Source organism: Gopherus evgoodei, chromosome 9 (assembly GCF_007399415.2).
Source record: "Gopherus evgoodei ecotype Sinaloan lineage chromosome 9, rGopEvg1_v1.p, whole genome shotgun sequence".
Lineage (NCBI taxonomy): Eukaryota > Metazoa > Chordata > Testudines > Testudinidae > Gopherus > Gopherus evgoodei.
In genome coordinates this window covers 23,718,363-23,738,184 of record NC_044330.1, presented here as the reverse complement: position 1 = coordinate 23,738,184, position 19,822 = coordinate 23,718,363, and the positions used below count along the sequence as shown (strand labels likewise).

The following is a 19,822-nucleotide window of genomic DNA, read 5'->3' as shown; positions in this document are numbered from 1 at the left end:
GCAAGCAGGACTGAACAATGAGCTCGCACTGACTGCGGCCAACGTCAGGCTTTTGGTTAGAAAAGCTAGATAACAGGCCGTACAATTTTGTGGGTGGTAAGTGTCCCCATTCTTCGTGGAGCCAGCGCAACAGCGGGTCTGCCTGTATAGCAGGATTTGCCATATGAACTTGGGAGACCTCTCTCATTCTTTGATCAAGACTGGAATGCAGGAGGTTAGAGTCTGGTCGATGGGAGGGACAGTGCGTAACGAACCAAGGGTGAGAGAATTTACGAATTAGGGCAAAAATTTGGTCCCACAATTTAACAAAAGCTGAGGGAGAGGCTTGCTCAATTAAAATGTCTAAACAAAATTGAGAATCGATACCTAAAACGACTTGCTTGTTGGCAGAGTGGGAATTAGCAACATGTTGGGCAGCTAAAAGAACACCCTGCACCTCGCATTCTTGTGCGGAGCAGGAGGGGGGCAGCAACTGCACATTAAAGTGATTACATATGGAACAAAGAACTCCTGCCCTAGGGGATGGTGAGGTGCCCCCGTCAGACACAACCCAGGGATCATATTTTACTTCAATGCATAACGGTTGGTGAAGGGGGGGTGCTAAGATGTTATTGCTGGGAGTTAGGGTCCATGCCTGCCAAGCTACCTCAACCTGGAAACAAAGAAGCTGCCAGGTGGAACTCGGGTGGAAGGGTACTTGTAAGCCATGGGATTAAATGAACACATGGTCCAGACAGGGTACCTGGGATAGGGAGTTGGGACCAGTGACGCGCACTGGATGCAGCCAGTAGCATTTTTCCCACTAGACCATAGTTGTACTGGAGTCCAGACAGGCGATGGGCCCAATTGTAAATAGCATTACCGTGTTGCAGTACAGTGAACCCTACATGGTGTTTTGTAATAAACAAATTAATGTTGAGGGGTTCTTGGGAATTAAAACAGGCGAGGTGGGGGTTAGAGGCGAACCAGCCAGCTAGTTTCTCTAAGCTTTGTTGTGCTGATGCGTTCCATACTTCTCGGGAGCGTTTAGAAGAGAGAGAGCTTTGTAGGATTTCTAGGTTAAAAATTAGCTGTGCCGGGATATATTGGCGGTGATAATTAAGGAAACCTAATAGCTGCTGAAGCTCTCATTTATTTTGCGGAGGGGCTTCTGTCCAAGGGTCTAATACACTGGCTGGGGCTTGGGTGTGAGTGGTGGGAGTGAATTGGAGTCCCAAGAATGAGAATTGTTGGCTGGCCTGCAGGTGGCTCTTTGTTTTGTTAATTTGCCACCCATCTGCTTCTAATGCATCAGTTATCATTTGGGTGGTACTTTGAACTGCTTGTGGATTGGGCCCACAAATGACAATGTCATCTACATAGATTAGCACATACACATCCTGTAGGGGTTTTACCTTTTGTAATGTGATATTGAGATGGGACGATGCAAGTGCAGGAGAATTACTGAACCCCTGTGGGCAAACTTTCCATTTATATTGGACGCCCTTAAAAGCAAAGTTTAAGATTCCTTGTGTGTCTTGGAGTGGGATTTGGTAAAACATATCTTTTAAATCAAGAGTACATGCCCACTGATTACTTGCATCGCTTAGTTGCCGCTGTATTTCAGGAATGGTGGCAGAGCTGGAAAATGCGATAGGCTTTACACGGCTGTTAGCTTGTCTGTAATCAATGACAAGGAGATATTTGGAGGGATCGCCGGGCTTGGGAGTACCCCAACCCGCGGACAGAAAGGTGGATGCAGTGACCCTTTCTATTTTTTTTTCTTCTAGAAGCTGAGTGAGCAAAGCTTCAATAAGGGGAAGCCCTTCGGATTTTGTGGGAATAGGGGAAAATTTCCATGGCTGGGAGTTAACTACTTCGGGGGTCTAGGGGGAATGATCGCCTACGGTTATAGGGAGGGCTTGCAGAATTTGATCATGCAGTTTAAATTTTTTAATATCTGAGACATCTAGCAGATTTTTTGATCCCAACAAGGCTTTTATTTTTCTTAGCTATTTTCCGTGGGCAATTTTAACCCAAACCACGGGTTTTTCTTGTACTGCATTGAGACCTTGAACAAACATAAAGGAGCCAGTAGGACAGTGGGGAACGTTGGGCTCAATAACGCTAATTTGAGCTCCAGTATCTAATAAAAAGGAAATATGGGTGTCACCGTTAACTAACAGGGTGGCATATGGGCGTTCATTGGTGGGATCTTTAATTTGGGCCGGGCAGCATCCGGCCCCAATTCATTTTTTGTCCTAACATAGTCTTCCCAATTTTTCCAGCCTAGCTGTTCGGCTACATTTTGCTGCTCTTGGTTTGACATTTTACACAGGGCTTCTTTGGGGATCCCTTTGTTAAGAAGGAAGCCAAATAGTGCCCGTTCAGCTTTAGTTTGCTCAGGATATTTTTGGGGATTAAACCGACTTTTTGGAGGGTTTTTTTGGTGGCGAATCAACTGGGAGAACAACAGGCGGGGGTAGCAGTAACAACTTAATTTTACTAACCACTTCAAATAACATTAAGATGGGTCTGCGAACGGCCACATGCAAGTGCAGCATGGCACACCGGTGTCAGCTCCAGGGGCAGCTTCTAATGCCAAATTAACCGCCTCTGCTGAGACAGGAATTTGTGTGGGATCAGTAACGTGTATAAAGGGTATGGCCACCAATTGCTGTTGAATAGTTAAATTAAGTGGATTTTGTATTGGATCCCACAGGGCTATGGAAGCTCCTGCAATTGCCCATATTAGATCGTGTGGAGTAACTAAAGTTCCCGGAGGGATATATAATCCTTTAAAACTGCCTTTCATTGCTAAAATGGCAGCTGCCGGGGTGGTAAGTGGCCAAATGTGATTATTTAATAAAGGGTGACCCGGGAAGCCTCGTGCCCAACTGGCCGTTTTGGCTAAGGTGCCGGCCTCCTCGCGGTCCACCAATTCTGCTCCGTGTTCTAAGGCTAGCCACCTGACCCAAACTATGGGTGCCTCGTCGGCTTTTCGTTGCGTTTCCTTTAAAAACTCTTTAAGTTCGGCCTTAGTATGTGTTTGCAGTTCAGTAACCTGCGTGGTGTTGCCTGTTTGTGCGTCTATTTTAGTTTTAGTTATTGCAATAGGCAACGCTTCTGCTACGGTTTCAGATTCTGCAAATTCTGGGGCTGTTGGCAGAGCTGGATACAGAGGAGTTTTAGGAGCTTCATATGGGGGTGGCAAAATTTTCCGAAAGAGACTGGGGGGGGGTAGTGATGGGCTCTACCTTTTCTGTCTTCTTCTCATTATTACCTTTAGGAGAGCCTGGGGCTGCCTGTTTAGCTGAAAACATTGTGCCTCCATGGAGGACAGAACACAGGTCAAGGGCCTTGCATATCATGCTAAACAGGACGGTGGAAACATCCTCAGATTTATATTCATCGGGTCGCAATTTTTTGGTTTTCTTAATCAAATTTAATTCTTTTATCATTTGGCCTAATAATTTATGTGCTGGATCAGCAGGTATTACCCGAGGTGGGGGAATTAATTTGGAAACGGTGCCTCCAGATTTTCTAACAATGCTGCTACATTCTCTCTAAAGTTGAGAGGGATCTGCAGCACCGAGGTTTTCCACAGTCTCCGTGCACTGAGGCTGCAGGGAACAATCGGCTGGCTGACTCCTAAAGCTCGGGTGGCACTGAAGGAGGCATCCCATATCTGCCAGGGTTAATAGTACAGTATAACCTTTTAGAGTTTTGCCCGAGCCAAGAGAACAGATCCATTCTATTTTTGGATTAGTCGAATTTTGGCTAGTAAGAAGGTGAAACTGCAAATGTTGGAACTGTTCAGTTTCATTATCTGCGCAATCTGCAGTGTGCCACGGGCATGGCCCGACCTCCGTGCATCCTGTTCGTGACGCCATGTAGATTGCCACGTACTTTTAGGGGCGAAAGAAAAATGCAGAGCTGTTATTTACCAGGCTGCACTTGGCAATAGACTGTATAGGTAAGGGATGCAAGGAGGGTCTGGGTCACGATGCAAACTGCAGGCACGCACACAACTAAAATTAATTAATTAAAAGTTTTATTGGGGATAGTTACAAGGGATAGGGGAGCAGCGTATGATTAGCTAATAGGGTTAATGGAACTTAAAACATACAATGGCTAAAGTATTTACTATTAAACAATATTTATAAACAAAGATGCAGTAAACAATATTTATAAACACGGATGCAGCATTTAGTAATAACCAATACTTACGAATACAAACCAACTCATAACGACCAGCAAACGTAGAAATTCTGCTTAAAACACGTGAGCTGAGAGAGGCTTCGAGGTGATCAGGCTCGGTTACGGGTGTGCACAAGGTACACAGGATTCATTTTTCTTTCTCCTCTTCTGCCTGAACATGGCAGACCAGCCTAAAATACCCACTATGACATCATAAAAGTGTCATAGGGGACGGGGCCCAAAAACTGTGTGTGTTCGTTTCTGATTGGTACAAGCAAAGTTTACACCAAGTAGGGGAACAGGTGCCTGAAAGTCTGGCTTCGCCCCCAAAAGGTGAGGAAATGCATATAGTTCAGAATGCCTTTAACACTGACTGACAAAGGAAGAGGCCAGGGCAATACCGGTATGGGCATGTCTTTTAGGATGCAGACAGGAACTTATCTTAACACATTTCACTGAATTGAACCCACTTAGGCTATGCTGAATTTAACTCAGACTTGATCATGGAAATCGTAACTTTAAACATAGCTTTAGATTTAAAAGTGCCTTTATCAGCATCTCTTTACTCTGATAACAAGGGAGTCAATGTGCAATTGCCATTTTGTAATGGTTTCCTGTTCTGTTCATGTTCTTATACTGCATGCATCACCATAGGAAGCAGCCCCCTGTGCCTGCTATTAATGGTGTATTGTGGAGGCACAATAGTCACTCAAAGTGAGGGATGCATTGAGGGTTCTATTGTAAACTTTATTTGGATGCTCTGGGCTCCTAACTTTTGATTCGAGTAAGTGCTTTGTTTGTTCCTTTTATGTATGTAATGCATATTAGGATTGAAAGAATATTGATTTTTGGCTCCATGGAGTTTTAATCATGAATTTCCTGTCCAGCATGTGCTCTGGCTTCAGGAGCACTCAGAAAGCTTATACCTCAAGATGCTATTAAAACGTGTCATGGTGGGAAAAAGCCTGATTTTTCAGAGGTGCTGAGCAGCTGTTGCTCCCACTGACTTCGGTGGGAATTCTGGGTGCTCTTCACATTTGAAAATCCGATCCACTGTGCTTTATTTGATGAGATGTAAGGGCAAGAAAAACTAACTGACCCACTCATAAAGCACCCTCGCTGCTGAGTGACTAAGATAGTCCTTAATAGTGGCCATAGAGAACTGCAAAGCTCTTCTAGCCAGAGGAGGGAGTGTTGCAGTAATCTGTGCACTCTGTGTTCCTGTTGTGATCTGCTGTAAGAGAGAAGTGATTCTAAGGGTATGTCTACACTATGGGATTATTCCGATTTTACATAAACCAGTTTTGTAAAACAGATTGTATAAAGTCGAGTGCACGCAGCCACACTAAGCACATTAATTTGGCAGTGTGTGTCCATGTACCGAGGCTAGTGTCGATTCCGGAGTGTTGCACTGTGGGTAGCTATCCCGTAGCTATACCATAGTTCCCGCAGTCGCCCCCGCCCATTGGAACTCTGGGTTGAGATCCCAATGCATGATGGTGCAAAAACAGTGTCGTGGGTGATTCTGGGTAAACGTAGTCACTCATTCCTTCCTCCGTGAAAGCAACGGCAGACAATCATTTTGCGCCCTTTTTGCCTGGATTGCCCTGGCAGATGCCATAGCATGGCAACCATGGAGCCCGTTTTGCCTTTTGTCACTGTCACCGTATGTGTACGGATGCCGCTGACAGAGGCGGTACTGCAGTGCTACACAGCAGCATTCATTTGCCGTTGCAAGGTAGCAGAGATGGTTACCAGTCATTCCGTACCGTCTGCTGTGCCATTGTAAATTGGCGATGAGATGACGGTTATCAGTCGTTCTGTATCGTCTGCTGCTGTCATGGGTGCTCCTGGCAGGCCTTAGCTGAGGTCGGCCGGGGGCACAAAGACAAAAATGGGAATGACTCCCCGAGTCAATCCCTCCTTTATGGTTTATCTAAAAATAGAGTCAGTCCTGCCTAGAATATGGGGCAAATGTACTAGAGAACCAGCGAGCACAGCCGCTCCGTGTCAGATCCCGCAGAAATGATGAGCTGCATGCCATTCATGGGAGGTACCCCTGCAACAACCCCACCCGTTGATTCTCTTCTCCCCCAACCTTTCTGGGCTACTGTAGCAGTGTCCCCCATTTGTGTGATGATGTAATAAAGAATGCAGGAATAAGAAATACTAACTTTTTAGTGAGATAAAATGAGGGGGAGGCAGCATCCAGCTGCTATGATAGTCCAGGCAGGACATTAAACGGTGGGGGGGAGAGGAGCCCAGCATCCCACTGCTATGATAGTCCATGCAGTACAGAATCTTTTCTTTAGATATGAAAGCAGGGGTGCTGATGGAACTCAGCCCCCAGTTGCTATGACGACGGTTACTGGCCATTCTGTACCATCTACCGGGAATGACCGGGAGTCATTGCTATTTTACCCAGGCGCCCCCGGCTGACCTCACCTAAGGCCAGCCAGGAGCACTCACGGGCTGATGACGAGGATGGCTATCAGTCCTTTTGCACGGTACCGTCTGCCACCGGGGACGGGAGGGGAGAGGATGCTGCTATTCATTGCTGCAGCACCGCGTCTGCCAGCAGCATGCAGTAGACATAAGGTGACACATAAAAAAGTCAAGAAACGATTTTTTTCCCTTTTCTTTCATGGTGGGGAGGGAGGGTAAATTGACGAGATATACCCTGGAACACCCCGGACAATGTGTTTGACCCTACAGGCATTGGGAGCTCAGCCAAGAATGCAAATACTTTTCAGAGACTGCGGGGACTGTGGGATAACTGGAGTCCTCAGTACCCCCTCCCTCCCTCCATGAGCATCCATTTGATTCTTTGGCTTTCCGTTACACTTATCACACAGCACTGTGCTGTGGCCTCTGTCTAAAATAGCCTGTAGATTTTTTCAAATGCTTTCTCATTTCGTCTTCTGTAACAGAGCTGTGATAGAACAGATTTGTTCCCCATACAGCAATCAGATCCAGTATCTCCCTTATGGCCCATGCTGGAGCTCTCTTTGGATTTGGGACTGCATCGCCACCCGTGCTGATCAGAGCTCCACGCTGGGCAAACAGGAAACGAAATTCAAAAGTTCGCAGGGCTTTTCCTGTTTACCTGGCCAGTGCATCTGAGTTCGGATTGCTGTCCAGAGCAGTCACAATGGTGCACTGTGGGATACCGCCCGGAGGCCAATAGCATTGATTTGCGGCCACACTAACCCTAGTCCGATATGGTAATACCGATTTCAGCGCTACTCCTCTCATCGGGGAGGAGTACAGAAACTGGTTTAAAGAGCCCTTTATATCGATATAAAGGGCCTCGTTGTGTGGACGGGTGCAGCGTTAAATCGGTTTAACGCTGCTAAAATCGGTTTAAATACGTAGTGTAGACCAGGCCTAAGAGTTTGTTGTTGGTAGTACCCAGTGGGATGTCTGATAAGACAGTCTGTTACAAAAGTAAATTTGTATATTCAGAGTGGCCTTGCTCTTATCTCCTCTCCTGAAAGCAAATTAATTAGTGTTATTTAATAGCTGTGACAGAGCAAAGGCAGGTTTACTTATACTAATTTTTTTCAGTGGCAGGCAACCAAGTTTTTATTTAAAATATTTTTTCTTGGAAAACATGTTGGCTATCAATCCTGAAGGTCACAGTTTTAGTGGATGATGTTCATTAAGGATCAAGTGCTTAAACAAATACCTGGTTCTCTGCTACCAAAACATTATTTACAAGAAATCCTATCTGATGTACCCCAGCTCCTCAATGGAATGAAAATGATTTTCACAAAAAAAGAAATAAAATTACTTCTGTATCTCTAAAAAATTATTGCTGATGAGAATTGAATGGAACCATAGATTTCCAGTGTCTCATTAGGCTGGTAAAACAGGAATAGGCATTAACATAATTAAATAGGTTTCCAAAACGCACACACTTGATGACCAGTTAAGCAGAAAAGATGACAATGGAATCTCATTTTTGTGCATGAATTTTGGTATATCTTCAAATACTGAAAAAAAAGGAGAAAGAAAGAAAGGAAAAAGCATCCAGCAAGATTTTTTTTTCCTATTCAAGAACTGTAAGTTTTTTTCCAGTATCCTCCTTATGAACCATCTTGCTATTTCAAAATATTCTTTCAATCAAGAGAGCTTAAAAATAAACTGCAAGGTAGATGGTTTGTGCTCATGGAAAAGGCAAGTAAAATTATTTAATGTAAAGGATTATTTAATCCTTTTTTGCAAGTAGTTTGAGTTTTAGGATATTTTATAAAAGTCCTGTTTACATGCAAGTGCCATGTGTATCTGTAATGCCTCATGCTTAGCCCTGACCTCAGTGCAAATTGATTTCAGCCCTTCATTTAAGAGATCTTGAGCCTCAAGCGTAAACTTCAGGTCCAAATTTTCAAAATTGACTAGTGATTTTTGGGTGCCTTAATATGAGTGCTCAGTAATTTATAAAAATTGGGCCCCTTTAAATTGGGCAGTCAAATCACTAGACTAAATTTTCCATAATTGACCTTTGGTGAATGGAGCCCAAAATGGCCTTCACTGGTGGTGATCCTGGGTTGCACTTAAATTCAAAAAGTGATCTTGGGGGTAAAAAGGTTGGAGACCACTGTGCTACATACATCATTAATGCTATAACAATGCTTCCGGTCCAACCCTGTCCCTTTATGAATGATTATCATTTTTTGTTCTTGTTAACCATTTGTCTGGCACCTTGTAAGGTGTAAGTAAAGAGACAATCCCTGCCCAGCAAAGCTGACAGTCTGAACTGCTACAGTGTTAAAGGCAACTACGTTTGGTTCTATGTATAGTAATTTTGTAGCAATTCCAATATTAAAGTAATTCATAAATGTTTTTCTAGCTTGCAATCAGAAGAGCAACACTGAAAAAGTCCTTTACGCCTGTGCTTGTGGGAAGTGCTTTGAAGAACAAAGGAGTGCAGCCCCTTCTGGATGCTGTCTTAGACTATCTCCCAAATCCATCTGAAGTCCAGAACTATGCTATTCTCAACCAGGAGTGAGTGCCAGAGGGAAGAGGGTGGGGAGGACAGGTTTATTTTATGGGTGTGCAGAGTGCTTATAGAATCAGGATTTCAAGCAGGTTCAAAAAAAACAGAGCAAGAAATCTTAACAAAATGTATGAATAATACAATTCATTAGTCGCTTTAAAGAAAAAACATGTATAATAGCGTGTGTAGTAGGCTTGCATGATGATTAAAAGATGATAAATCCCTCCATCAAGGGGGCATTCTTTTCACTTGTAGTATAACATTGTTTTACTTCCTCTTAAATATTAAAACTGACATATTTAGTGATCTGGTCAGGTCTTTTTTGTAAGGGTAAAATGATATTAACATCTTAGGTTATATGTAGACTAAGGCATAGGCCATATTTAAAAATGTCAGGGCTTGATTTAAAAAGTGTTTGCTATCTCTTACTATAGATATGCTCTCATAGTTTAAAAACAAACAAAAAAACCCCACCCAAATCTTCAATGCTAACATATATCCTTTTGTGTATAAATGGTGGTTTGAGTAATCTCCTGTACATATGTGCATATTTTCAGACATCTGTTCATGTAGAAATAAATCTTAGAAGGATGATCAAGTTTCTCTTGCTGTATTTGAGTTGCTCAGATAATGCAGTGATAGGTACAATGTGAAACCTTCATACTTAGAAATTACACTAGTAAATGTTGTTTACCACCCCCCGATCACCAGTATTTTTCAGTTGACTCCTCACCCCTACTTAACCCCCTGCCCTATCATGACCATCCTTCTGTGTTAGAAAGGTTAGATAAAGTTTCTTATGTGATCCATCAGTGTTACGTCTGAGCTGGTGAGAGCAGTTGCTACTGAGGGTTCTCTCTGCCCTTCTAGCATCCGAGTTGAAATGTTTTCTTTATAATACTTTCATTCCACAATTGCAAGACCAAACCCAGAGGCTCTGAGGTTAGAGACCCTGAATTGAATAATAGCATACGGTGCAACAGTCAAGCTAACCCATTCTTGTACCCTTATTGGTATTGACCAGTTGAATTTTTGACCTGCCAGCTGTAGTTGAGGTTCTCATGTGCTTTCCCGCTCTATTCTGTTCTCATGAATACTCCCTATGTTGACATTTACAAGTATGCTTTTCTGCTGCATGTGCAGGAAGAGCATGACGTGGAGGGGACACTTAGCTACAAAGGCCATATCCACACTGCAAAAAAACACCTGTAGTAGTGAGTCTTAGTGCTCAGGTCTTGTGCTCGTGCTACAGTACTAAAAACAGCTGTATAGATGTTCCCGCTTGAGCTGGAGCTCAGGCTCTGAAATCCACCACTCAACTACCCCATCCTATCAGAGGCGGAGTGGGAGCATCTACATGGCTATTTCTAGCACCATAGTGTGAGCCTGGTCTGTAGACTTGGGCTCGGAGACTCTCTGCCACATTTACTTTTGTTTTTTTCCAGGGTAAATAGAAATGTTCTGCACTGTCTTTCTTACTATAGAAAATTAGGTCAGTTTAACTATATTGGTTGGAGTGTGAAAAATCCACTCTCCTGAGTGGCATAGTGAAGCTGATATAAATCCCATGTAGACTGCACGAGGTCAATGGAAGAATTCTTCCATCAATCTAGCTACCGCCTCTCAGGGAGGTGGATTACCTATGCTGATGGGAGATGCCATTGGTGTAGGAAGTGTCTACACTAAAGCGGTAGTGTGGCGCAGCTGTAGCATTTTAAGTGTGGACAAACCTTAGGTCTCCTTTCAGAGTAGAATCACACTTCAGTAATATTAACTAATCTTCAAAATACCTGGAAGAGGCAGTAGTGTTCTCTCCATCCTACACATGAGGAGACTAGAACTTGGGAGATTAAGCCAGTTTTGCCCAAGATCATAAAAGGAGTCACTGTTAGAGTTTGGATTTGTACTTGAGACTTTCTGGCTCCCAATTCTGTGTCTGACGCACACCTCTCTCTAATTATACCTGCTTTGAGGATCAGGGGTGAAATCCTGGCCCCTTTAAAGTCAACGGGTTTTGCCATTGACTTTGAAGGGGCCAGGATTTCAGTCTAGTTATTCTGTCCCTAGTGCATCTTCCATGAAGAATGAAATATGTGTAATAAAGCGTTGTGCTAGCCACTTCTTCCAGTTGAATTTTAGTGAGATGATGTGAACACTGGTGATAAATAAGTCAGTGCTATAGACCTCCACTTCACTGATGGCTGTAGTTTGTCTGAAGTTGTCTCCAGAGGGCCTGGTCCTGCGATGTGCACAAATCCTACTAGGAGGTGCTGAGCAGCACTTTGCAGCTCCCAAACAAATTCAGTGGGAGTATAGGGCACTCTAGCACCTACCAGGATGGAGCACACAGCCAGAAGAAGCTGCCATGTATTGTCTCACCACTTAAACTCTCTCCCCCTCACCCTCCTTTTTTTTTTTTAAGGGATTCTAAGGATAAAACCAAACTGCTGCTGAACTCAGTCAGAGATGACTCTGAGCCTTTTGTTGGTCTGGCTTTCAAACTGGAGGTGGGTTATTAATGTTTCTTTTTCATTTGAGAGGAATTTATAGTTAAGCAAGAACAATTGAGGCACAGGACATTTCCTGGGAGATCTGATGTAAGTAAGGTTTATCTGCACTGGGACATTAATGGCAGCTTGTCATTAATCCTCAGGAAATGTCTTATGCAGGGATGGTTATTGATTTTGTAAATGAAACATACTAGAGTTTTGTTTAAAAGCTTTCTGATAAATGTGTCTATTTGTGCATATGACGCATTTATTACTTCATTATTATGTTCATGACATGGCTGAGCTAAGGATTTCTAGCAGATGGATGCCCGTACATTAGCCAGTTGACTTGCTTCAATTGTTTGAGTTTTTCATTTACCTTTTTCATGCTGCCAACATCTGATCCTAGCTGATTGACTTACAGTGTTGAATACAGCTTCTGTTAGTCACCTTAAAGACATACTGTACCCACATTCATTATTTGTGACTTGGGTAGAGAACAGAGCAAACGAAACCAAAGGGATCTGCCATAATTTTTATAGCTCAAATCTCTCAAAAGGGGCAGAAGGATAAGAATTCTTCCATTCGGTACATGGTAGATCTTTAATGCTGTTTCTAATTATTACAGTATGTGGCACCCTGCGTAAGGCACCACATGTACTCTGGTTGGCTAGCAAAAGAATTTGACTCTAACATTCAGTATGCACTAAATTCTGGAGACTTATTTTTTAAACCAGCTTTTTATTTCATGAGCATAGCTTTGATCTCAAGATGAATTACCAGGAAAAAGCATTAACAAATGGAAGTAGGATGGGGTGAGGTGATGCAGGTATAATTAATCTTGCCTCAGAATCAGAGTGGTGTATGGACTAGATGATCTCTTATGGTCCTCAGCCCTAAATTTCTGTGATTTTAATTGTGGGTGAAAACATGGATGGACTCTAACGTGTACTACTGTACCTTACCAGAGTCAGTAGATCTTATGAGATAGAAGGCAAAAAATAAGAGAGACATAATCAAGAGGTAAGAATAAAGTGACAATGAAGCTAATATGCCAGGAGGAGAATAGCAAGGACATTGGTTGTTTCTTTAGGACAGGCCAAGAGGGCGGTTATGTCATTTAGTCCAGTTAGAACCTTTTTACTGTCTGGCAAAAGAGTTAGTGATGTATTGGTAAATGGCAGGTCCTGGTACATGGTGATGACCGTGAAGAGGATGCTGACAGTAGCCCACGTGGTGATGCGGCTCCCCATTGAGTTAAATTTTTCTACAGAAAAATGCCCTAAACAATTGTTAATTGTTCCAGATAGCTCGTTTATGGACATCGCTGCTTCTTAAGATGATTCTAGCTTATTGCTGTAACAATTTTGTAGCTTCAACAGAAGGCCTGAAAACCCCTAATCAGTTATTTTAGTCTAGACAAACTCATTTAGCCCATTTCTTTGACTCCATTCTGTGCTGTCTTTTACCTCCATTTTTATACCTGTGTTTGTGACCTTCCTTGCCTCTTTCTTCCATTTTGGCTCAGAATGACGTTTTATAATCTTAAAAATAGCTGTGTTGTAACATATTTGTAGGGTCAGCAGCTATCCTGGCTCCCAAAGCCCGCTGGAGCTGCTGAGCTCTGGTCTCGGTGCTCCTTTGATGTCTGTGCCTATTGCCACAGACAGACAAGTAAATCTTTAAATGGAGATCTTACTATCAGAGATCTAGTTAATAAAGACTGCCAATACATTTCTTTATTTTAATAACTTTTTTACATTCTGCTGTGTCTGAATGCATCTAAACATGGGTGAATTTGGAAATTTTAAAATGGTTGCATTCCTGATACACATCACATTTTTTCAAAAGGATTTGATTTTTCCACTTTTTCTGGGTTGAAAGCTGTTACCTTCCTTCTCTGTGGTTGGAACTGTAGCTGAAAAGTTTTGCCTTCCTTTGATTTATCACAAATAGTTTCAGAGGGAAATGTTATATTCCTTTGAAAAGCTGGAAAGGGGGTGAGTTTGTGCATACGTGAGAGGGAAAATAAGGCTTAAAATGAAAACGTGGTTTCATCTTTAATTATAGAGTAGGGACAGAGGTCTCTGTCATATGAAACATTACCATTTGGATTGCTAGGATGCCGTGGCATACATTTTAGCAAGCTAGCTTTTGGACTGGTGAGTTGGAAACTTGTCATAGATGCCAGATTCTACCCCAGAGTTGAGAGAAGGTTTGACTGTTTTAGAAATATAGATGAAATTCTTTTTGATGTGTAGTTTCAAACTCAGAAACCCAAATTAATAGTGCTTTAGCAACAGTCAGAGCAGAGTGCATATAGAGTAGCTGTGCTGTGGACTCTCATGGTAGTTCTAACCTTTATCTCCATTTTTTAATGCCGTTTGCAGGCTGGCCGTTTTGGGCAGCTAACGTACCTTCGAGTTTATCAGGGGATGTTGAAGAAAAGTGACTACATTTACAACACTAGGACAGGGAAAAAGGTGCGAGTGCAGAGACTGGTTCGCATGCATGCAGACTCGATGGAGGTAAGTGTCAGAACTAGAAATAGAGGAAAATTTTTGGATGCTGTTATCTGTCCTTGAAGCATTTTTGAAAAGTTGAGGTGCCTGTTCAGCATCTCAAAATAAAGCAACAAGGGCAAAATTCTTCTCTCACTTGACCCATGTTACCCTATTTCCTTTAATAGAGTTCCAAATGTGGAACAGGAAATTAAAATCTGCTCCATTGTATTTTTTCCCAGTTGAGTTGGTGTGCCAAGTCTTCATTTATTCACTCTAATTTAAGGTTTCAGGAGGGGGTTTAGGGCATAAGGCTGGGGTGGGAGAGTTCAGGGATCAGGGTAGAGGGCTGGGGTGTGTGGGCGGGTGTAGGGCAGAAGGCTGGGTGTGGAGGGGGTCCAGGGTCAGGGCAGAGGGCTGGGTGTGTGGGAGGATTCAAGTGTCAGGGCAAAGGGCTAGGGGCGTGGGGGGGTGTAGGACAGAAAACTTAGTGTGTTGGGGGGGTCAGGGCAGAGGGCTGGGGTGCTCGGCTCGTAGGGGTGCTCCCAGCCCCCTGCCCTGAGCGGCTCATGGCAGGGAGCTGGAAGGGATATGCCCTGTTCCACCCCCTTTCCCAAGGCTCTGTCCCTACCTCTTTCTGCATCCTCTATGGAGCTGCGTGCAAGCTGCTGCTTTTCCCCCTCCCACTCACTAGGGCCATCAGCTGATTGGCACAGGGAGGGAGAGGGGACAGGGCAGGAAAGCACCACGCTGGGGGAAGAAGCGGAGGAGGGGGAAGCTTAGCTGCCACAGAACCAAGCTTCTGCCTCCTGCCCCCACAGGGGAGAGCGGTGGGCAGGGGGGCAGAGTGGGGTTGGGGGCCAGGACAGCGGCAGGCGGCTGTGTGCCGCTCAAAATCGGCTCGCATACCGTGTTTGGCACGCGTGCTGCAGGTTGCCGACCTCTGCCTTATAACATGGCTCTTGGCCATCTGACTGAAGAAGGCTAGATGTCACTTTCTCCTTTTCAGCTTCCTTATTCATGTCTATTTTCCCAAGGCTATTTCCTAGCTCCCCCAATGAAATAGCTCTGCTATGAGGTTTTTAATATAATTCTCAAACTAAAAACTACCTCCCAAAATGCTACAAAAACTACCCCATCCAAAAAACATGCAACTGTGGAAAGCAAGTAGGTTTGCTTCTAGAGTTCTTGCAACCTAAATACTATGGGCAAGTCAAGAGTGTGTGAAAGTTAGCAAGTGATGTGCTTAGCACCCTTCCTCTTGGCCTAGCTCATATTGAAACTGAGACCCCTTTATGAATTAGCACTGAAGATCTTGGTGTCAAGTTTGTATCCAGCTGTTTACAGCACATTTTTATCAAAGCTGATGTAGTTGGGGATTGGTCCTGCTCTGAGCAGAAGGTTGGACTAGATAACCTCCTGAGGTCCCTTCCAACCCTGATATTCTATGATAGGTGGAATGTTCAAGTAGTTAGCCTCTTAAGCCCCTTTTGCAAATCCCAGTCCAGTCTTTTTTATCATAGTTCTTTCCACTTGAAACCATATGTAGCTGTGTGTATATATTAGATATGCTTTGCCATTTCCTTTCAATACCCTGTACATACCTAACCTGACTTTCTCTTCTTAGGATGTAGATGAAGTTTATGCAGGAGACATATGTGCATTGTTTGGAATTGATTGTGCTAGTGGGGATACATTCACTGATAAAACCAGTACTGACATTTCCATGGTAAGTACAACTTTTTTCATGGACCTGATCCATCACACCTTGGACTTAATCGGGTTTTATTCTTTCAGTTCTTAAGCCACTTTACTTAATTTAAATGCTCTGATTATTCAGACAAAGGATATCCACTGAAAATAACCTTTAGAAACACTTCTGATGCCAGTTTAGATTCCTTAAAAATGATACAAGCATGTACAATTGTGGTATATATATAGGCATGTATATAAGATACTATACACACACAATACCACGTCAGCTCTCAGGGGAGGTATAATGTCAGTTGGGTATAATAGATAAAATGTTTTTTGTGTTTGTCAATATAAATAGAAAATTTGGAGTTAAAAACATGGAAGCCAAACCATTTAACTAACTAGAAGAACCACAGTCCAGAAAAAAGGTAACTTCACATTCAAGCAACAGTATTAGAAATATTTTTCTTATAATTACTGTATGTATTAGAGTACAGTTTTGTCCTGGTCTTGAGAGGAACTAACAGAATTTAGTAGGAAAATTGGGAAGGAGCTATTGTGCTTTAAAAATATGTGATAAGGCAAAGCGCTTTAAAAAGAGAGAGAGCTGTAATACTAATGCAGATATGTTGGTGGTTTGTCATGTACAATATATAAAATCATTTATCATCATCACTCCCATAACTGCATTGGTTGTTGGGGCACCATCATTGATGAGCAATCAACCATTAAATCATTAGCTTAAGATTTTAAAACCTTTTTGATATACATAAAAGAATTGTAACTAGTCAGTTTCCTTTACTATGTTTGAAATGATGTTAGGTCAGAAGGATTCTTGGTTCTAATCCATGTCCACTTGTGGCAATGTTTATCCAGTTTTATAATTCAATAAAAAAAAATTCTTCCCATTACCCTAAATTATAAACCTGTACAAATATCACTCACTCATGCTTGCAAAATAGCTGAATACGTTGTATATATGAATGTGTCATGCTCACCTCATCCCACTGTCCTTCAGCATTTATTGCATAAGATTTGAGCTTGGCAAATGGGCAAGCTCTTATCCCTTTCCTTCCACCTTAGTACTCTTCCTTCCTTCCTCAGGAGGGTTGGTGGTGATCAGGGTAGTATTCTAGTATAGATTTAGATCTCTTCCATGCACACCCTTCATTCCCAATGCCGTAAGACACAAGCCCAAACTACACACAATAAAGGGTGGATCAAGTACAGAGTGACAGTCTTAAATCTGAATTTTCCTGGCTTTGTGATTGTAGGAACATAACATTATTTTAACTGAACTTTTACCTAGAGATATAAATATCCGTTTAAAAAGTTAAACATTTAAATTATTAAAATTGTCATTTAATCAGTTAAATGATTAAAGGGAGGGGAGCTAGGGTGGCCGGGGTTGGCGGGCCAGCATGGGGCTGCTCCGGCTGGTGGGGCTGAGGTTAACGGTTAGGTTCGGTTAATCGGGGAGACTAATGCTTACCAGTTTACCATTTAGTATTTTGCATCCCTACTTTTACTATGTCAGATATAAATCTGAACAAGACCATAAAATAAAAATAGTCACCTTTGTTTGGAACCCATAGTCTCTGGGACCAAAACTTCAGTTTTCTGCTATGATCGCATTGCCAGCTGTACTGAAACTTATTTATTTGACAGCTGTTCCTTTTTAACTACTACAGGAATCGATTCATGTCCCTGAACCTGTCATTTCAGTAGCCATGAAGCCTTCCAACAAGGTAAGAGCCTGTCAATCAAATTTATAGCCAATAATACAAAACTTTCAGTCTGAGTTCCCTCCCCTGTCATTCTACTCTTGTCATTTTACAGTTTATTGAGGGAAACACTCTGGATTTGTCTATGCTGTGAAAATGAGTGGTGTCTTAAAACCTGTTAGCTGATGCATTTATCAACATGCTACTCATATTGTTTAACATGTGAATTAAATGTGTTAGCTGGCCCTGATTAGCTTTAGGGATTTATCTACATTTAAGAAAAAGCTATCCGCTAAATCAAGGTAAAAGGTGTTAACCTGCATGTTCACTCAGGAAAAGATTGGGGTTAGCTAACGCTGACCTAATCATGACCTCTTTTCCTACTCTAGAGGTGTTCTTGCTTTGTGGTAAGGCACATGCAGGCACACTTACAGGAGTTTGGAGAATGAACCTGATTAGAAGCTTATGGATCTGTTTGGGATGGCAAATCCTTATACCTCTTATTGGGAGGGAACAGTGCTAGCTAGTTAGGATGAACTTTTCGGACCTTTCTATCACCTGCTGTTCATAGAATGTTGAATAAAGTTAATTTATTTTGCATGTGTGTACTTTTTTTTTTTTTTTTTTAGAATGACCTAGATAAATTTTCAAAAGGCCTGAACCGGTTTACAAGAGAAGATCCTACCTTTAGAGTCCACTTTGACAATGAGAGCAAAGAGACAATCGTTTCTGGAATGGGAGAACTGCACTTGGAAATCTATGCTCAGGTGATTATAAAAACTGAATCTGAGACCTATGCAGTTGAGTCTTGGCTGGGAAAAGTATTGCTCTTTGCTTTCTGCCCTAGGATATTGTGTAGTGCTGCTGTGCACTTTAAAAACATCTGCCACAATCTTTCAGGTAGGTGGGCTAAGTGATCACATGATACAGGCCCTGATTCTGCAGTTGTGAATCACTATGCTTGTGTGGTGCCAGTGGGTAGAGTTTGGGTGGAAAGCTGTTTTGAGATTTCAAAGATTTCCCACTGCACATTGGGATGAAACTGATCTTTTGCCATGTGTTGTCAAAAAAAAAAAATCAGCAGCCTGGTAATTGGGGCAGTCACCTGGAATGACTTGGACATAAGTCCAAGTTTATGGTGGTGAATTAGGCAGAGTAGAGATTTGAACCAAGGTCTTCCACATTCTGGGTCTGAGCCACAATCACACCCATCCTGGATTTGGGAAACCTTGATGAAAATATCATCAAAACTGACCTTTTCCTGTGAAAACATCCATTTTGATGAATCAGCAATTTCCAATGAAAAACCATTTCCTCGAAAAATTCCTCACAAGGTGTACTAGCAGTGCTCTGCAAACATGCACAATTCCACTTGTTTAGATCCAATGGAGGGTTGGGGCCATAGTTCATAAAAGATTTTTGGATCTCCAGAATGAAAAGCACTAAAATATTAATGCAAATAATTATTAGCTGCTTAAGTGGGTGGTTTTATAAATGTCTAGATATAGATATTTGTACATTTGTTTAGTCATCTTTCCTGGGCATTAATAATTTTAGTTGAAGGCTTTCTTCAAAATCAGACTTTGGTCTGAAATTTTTTACCTATTAGTACAAACACGACCTAAGATTACTATAATTAAAATTTCAGAAGAGTACTTTCTTCCCTGTTTGCTCATTTTGTACATTTGGCAGCCTTTTGCTTACAGTGAATGTCACCATAATCAGTTTCCACTGTTTAGCAACAGAAAGGAGAAAAAGCTCTAAAAATTATAAAGGAAAATGGGTTGTAAAACTAATTAGCAGGGACATCTGGAGTCTGTATGAGGTTATTCCCTTAAAACTAGTTTTGACTTTATAAAATGTATGGTATTTCAAGATGTCAGTGTCCCTTTAACAATTTTATATAACACTAAATGGAGCTAGCATTTTATAGAACATAGAAAATCTTGTACAGGTGAAATCTGAATAAGAATATTGCTGTTACCTGTATTGTGGAACACTTCCAGTTCAGAAGTTACTGCTCCTAAACAGGGATTATATCAGAATGACAGTGACATGCAATTTGTTTTTTTCAAACTACTTCAATGACTGTGATCAAAGACATTGTCACTGACAGGAACAGTCCTGGATTTTTTCTGCTTTCTCTGCAGCGAATGGAAAGAGAATATGCTTGTCTTTGTACCATGGGAAAGCCTAAAGTTGCCTTTAGAGAGAGCATAACAGCACCTGTACTGT

The 19,822-nt window shown here is 42.2% G+C and overlaps 1 protein-coding gene across 2 annotated transcripts in view; it reads left to right on the top strand.

The window, feature by feature from the left end:
- GFM1 (G elongation factor mitochondrial 1) overlaps positions 1–19,822 on the top strand; it is a 57,921-nt gene that overhangs the window by 12,462 nt on the left and 25,637 nt on the right. For both annotated transcript variants that reach the window (XM_030574476.1, XM_030574475.1), the window contains exons 7-13: positions 9,032–9,186; positions 11,601–11,685; positions 14,058–14,195; positions 15,796–15,897; positions 17,555–17,611; positions 18,217–18,354; positions 19,738–19,820. In XM_030574476.1, the coding sequence (XP_030430336.1) occupies positions 9,032–9,186; positions 11,601–11,685; positions 14,058–14,195; positions 15,796–15,897; positions 17,555–17,611; positions 18,217–18,354; positions 19,738–19,820 (758 nt within the window). The remainder of the gene's footprint in view (positions 1–9,031; positions 9,187–11,600; positions 11,686–14,057; positions 14,196–15,795; positions 15,898–17,554; positions 17,612–18,216; positions 18,355–19,737; positions 19,821–19,822) is intronic.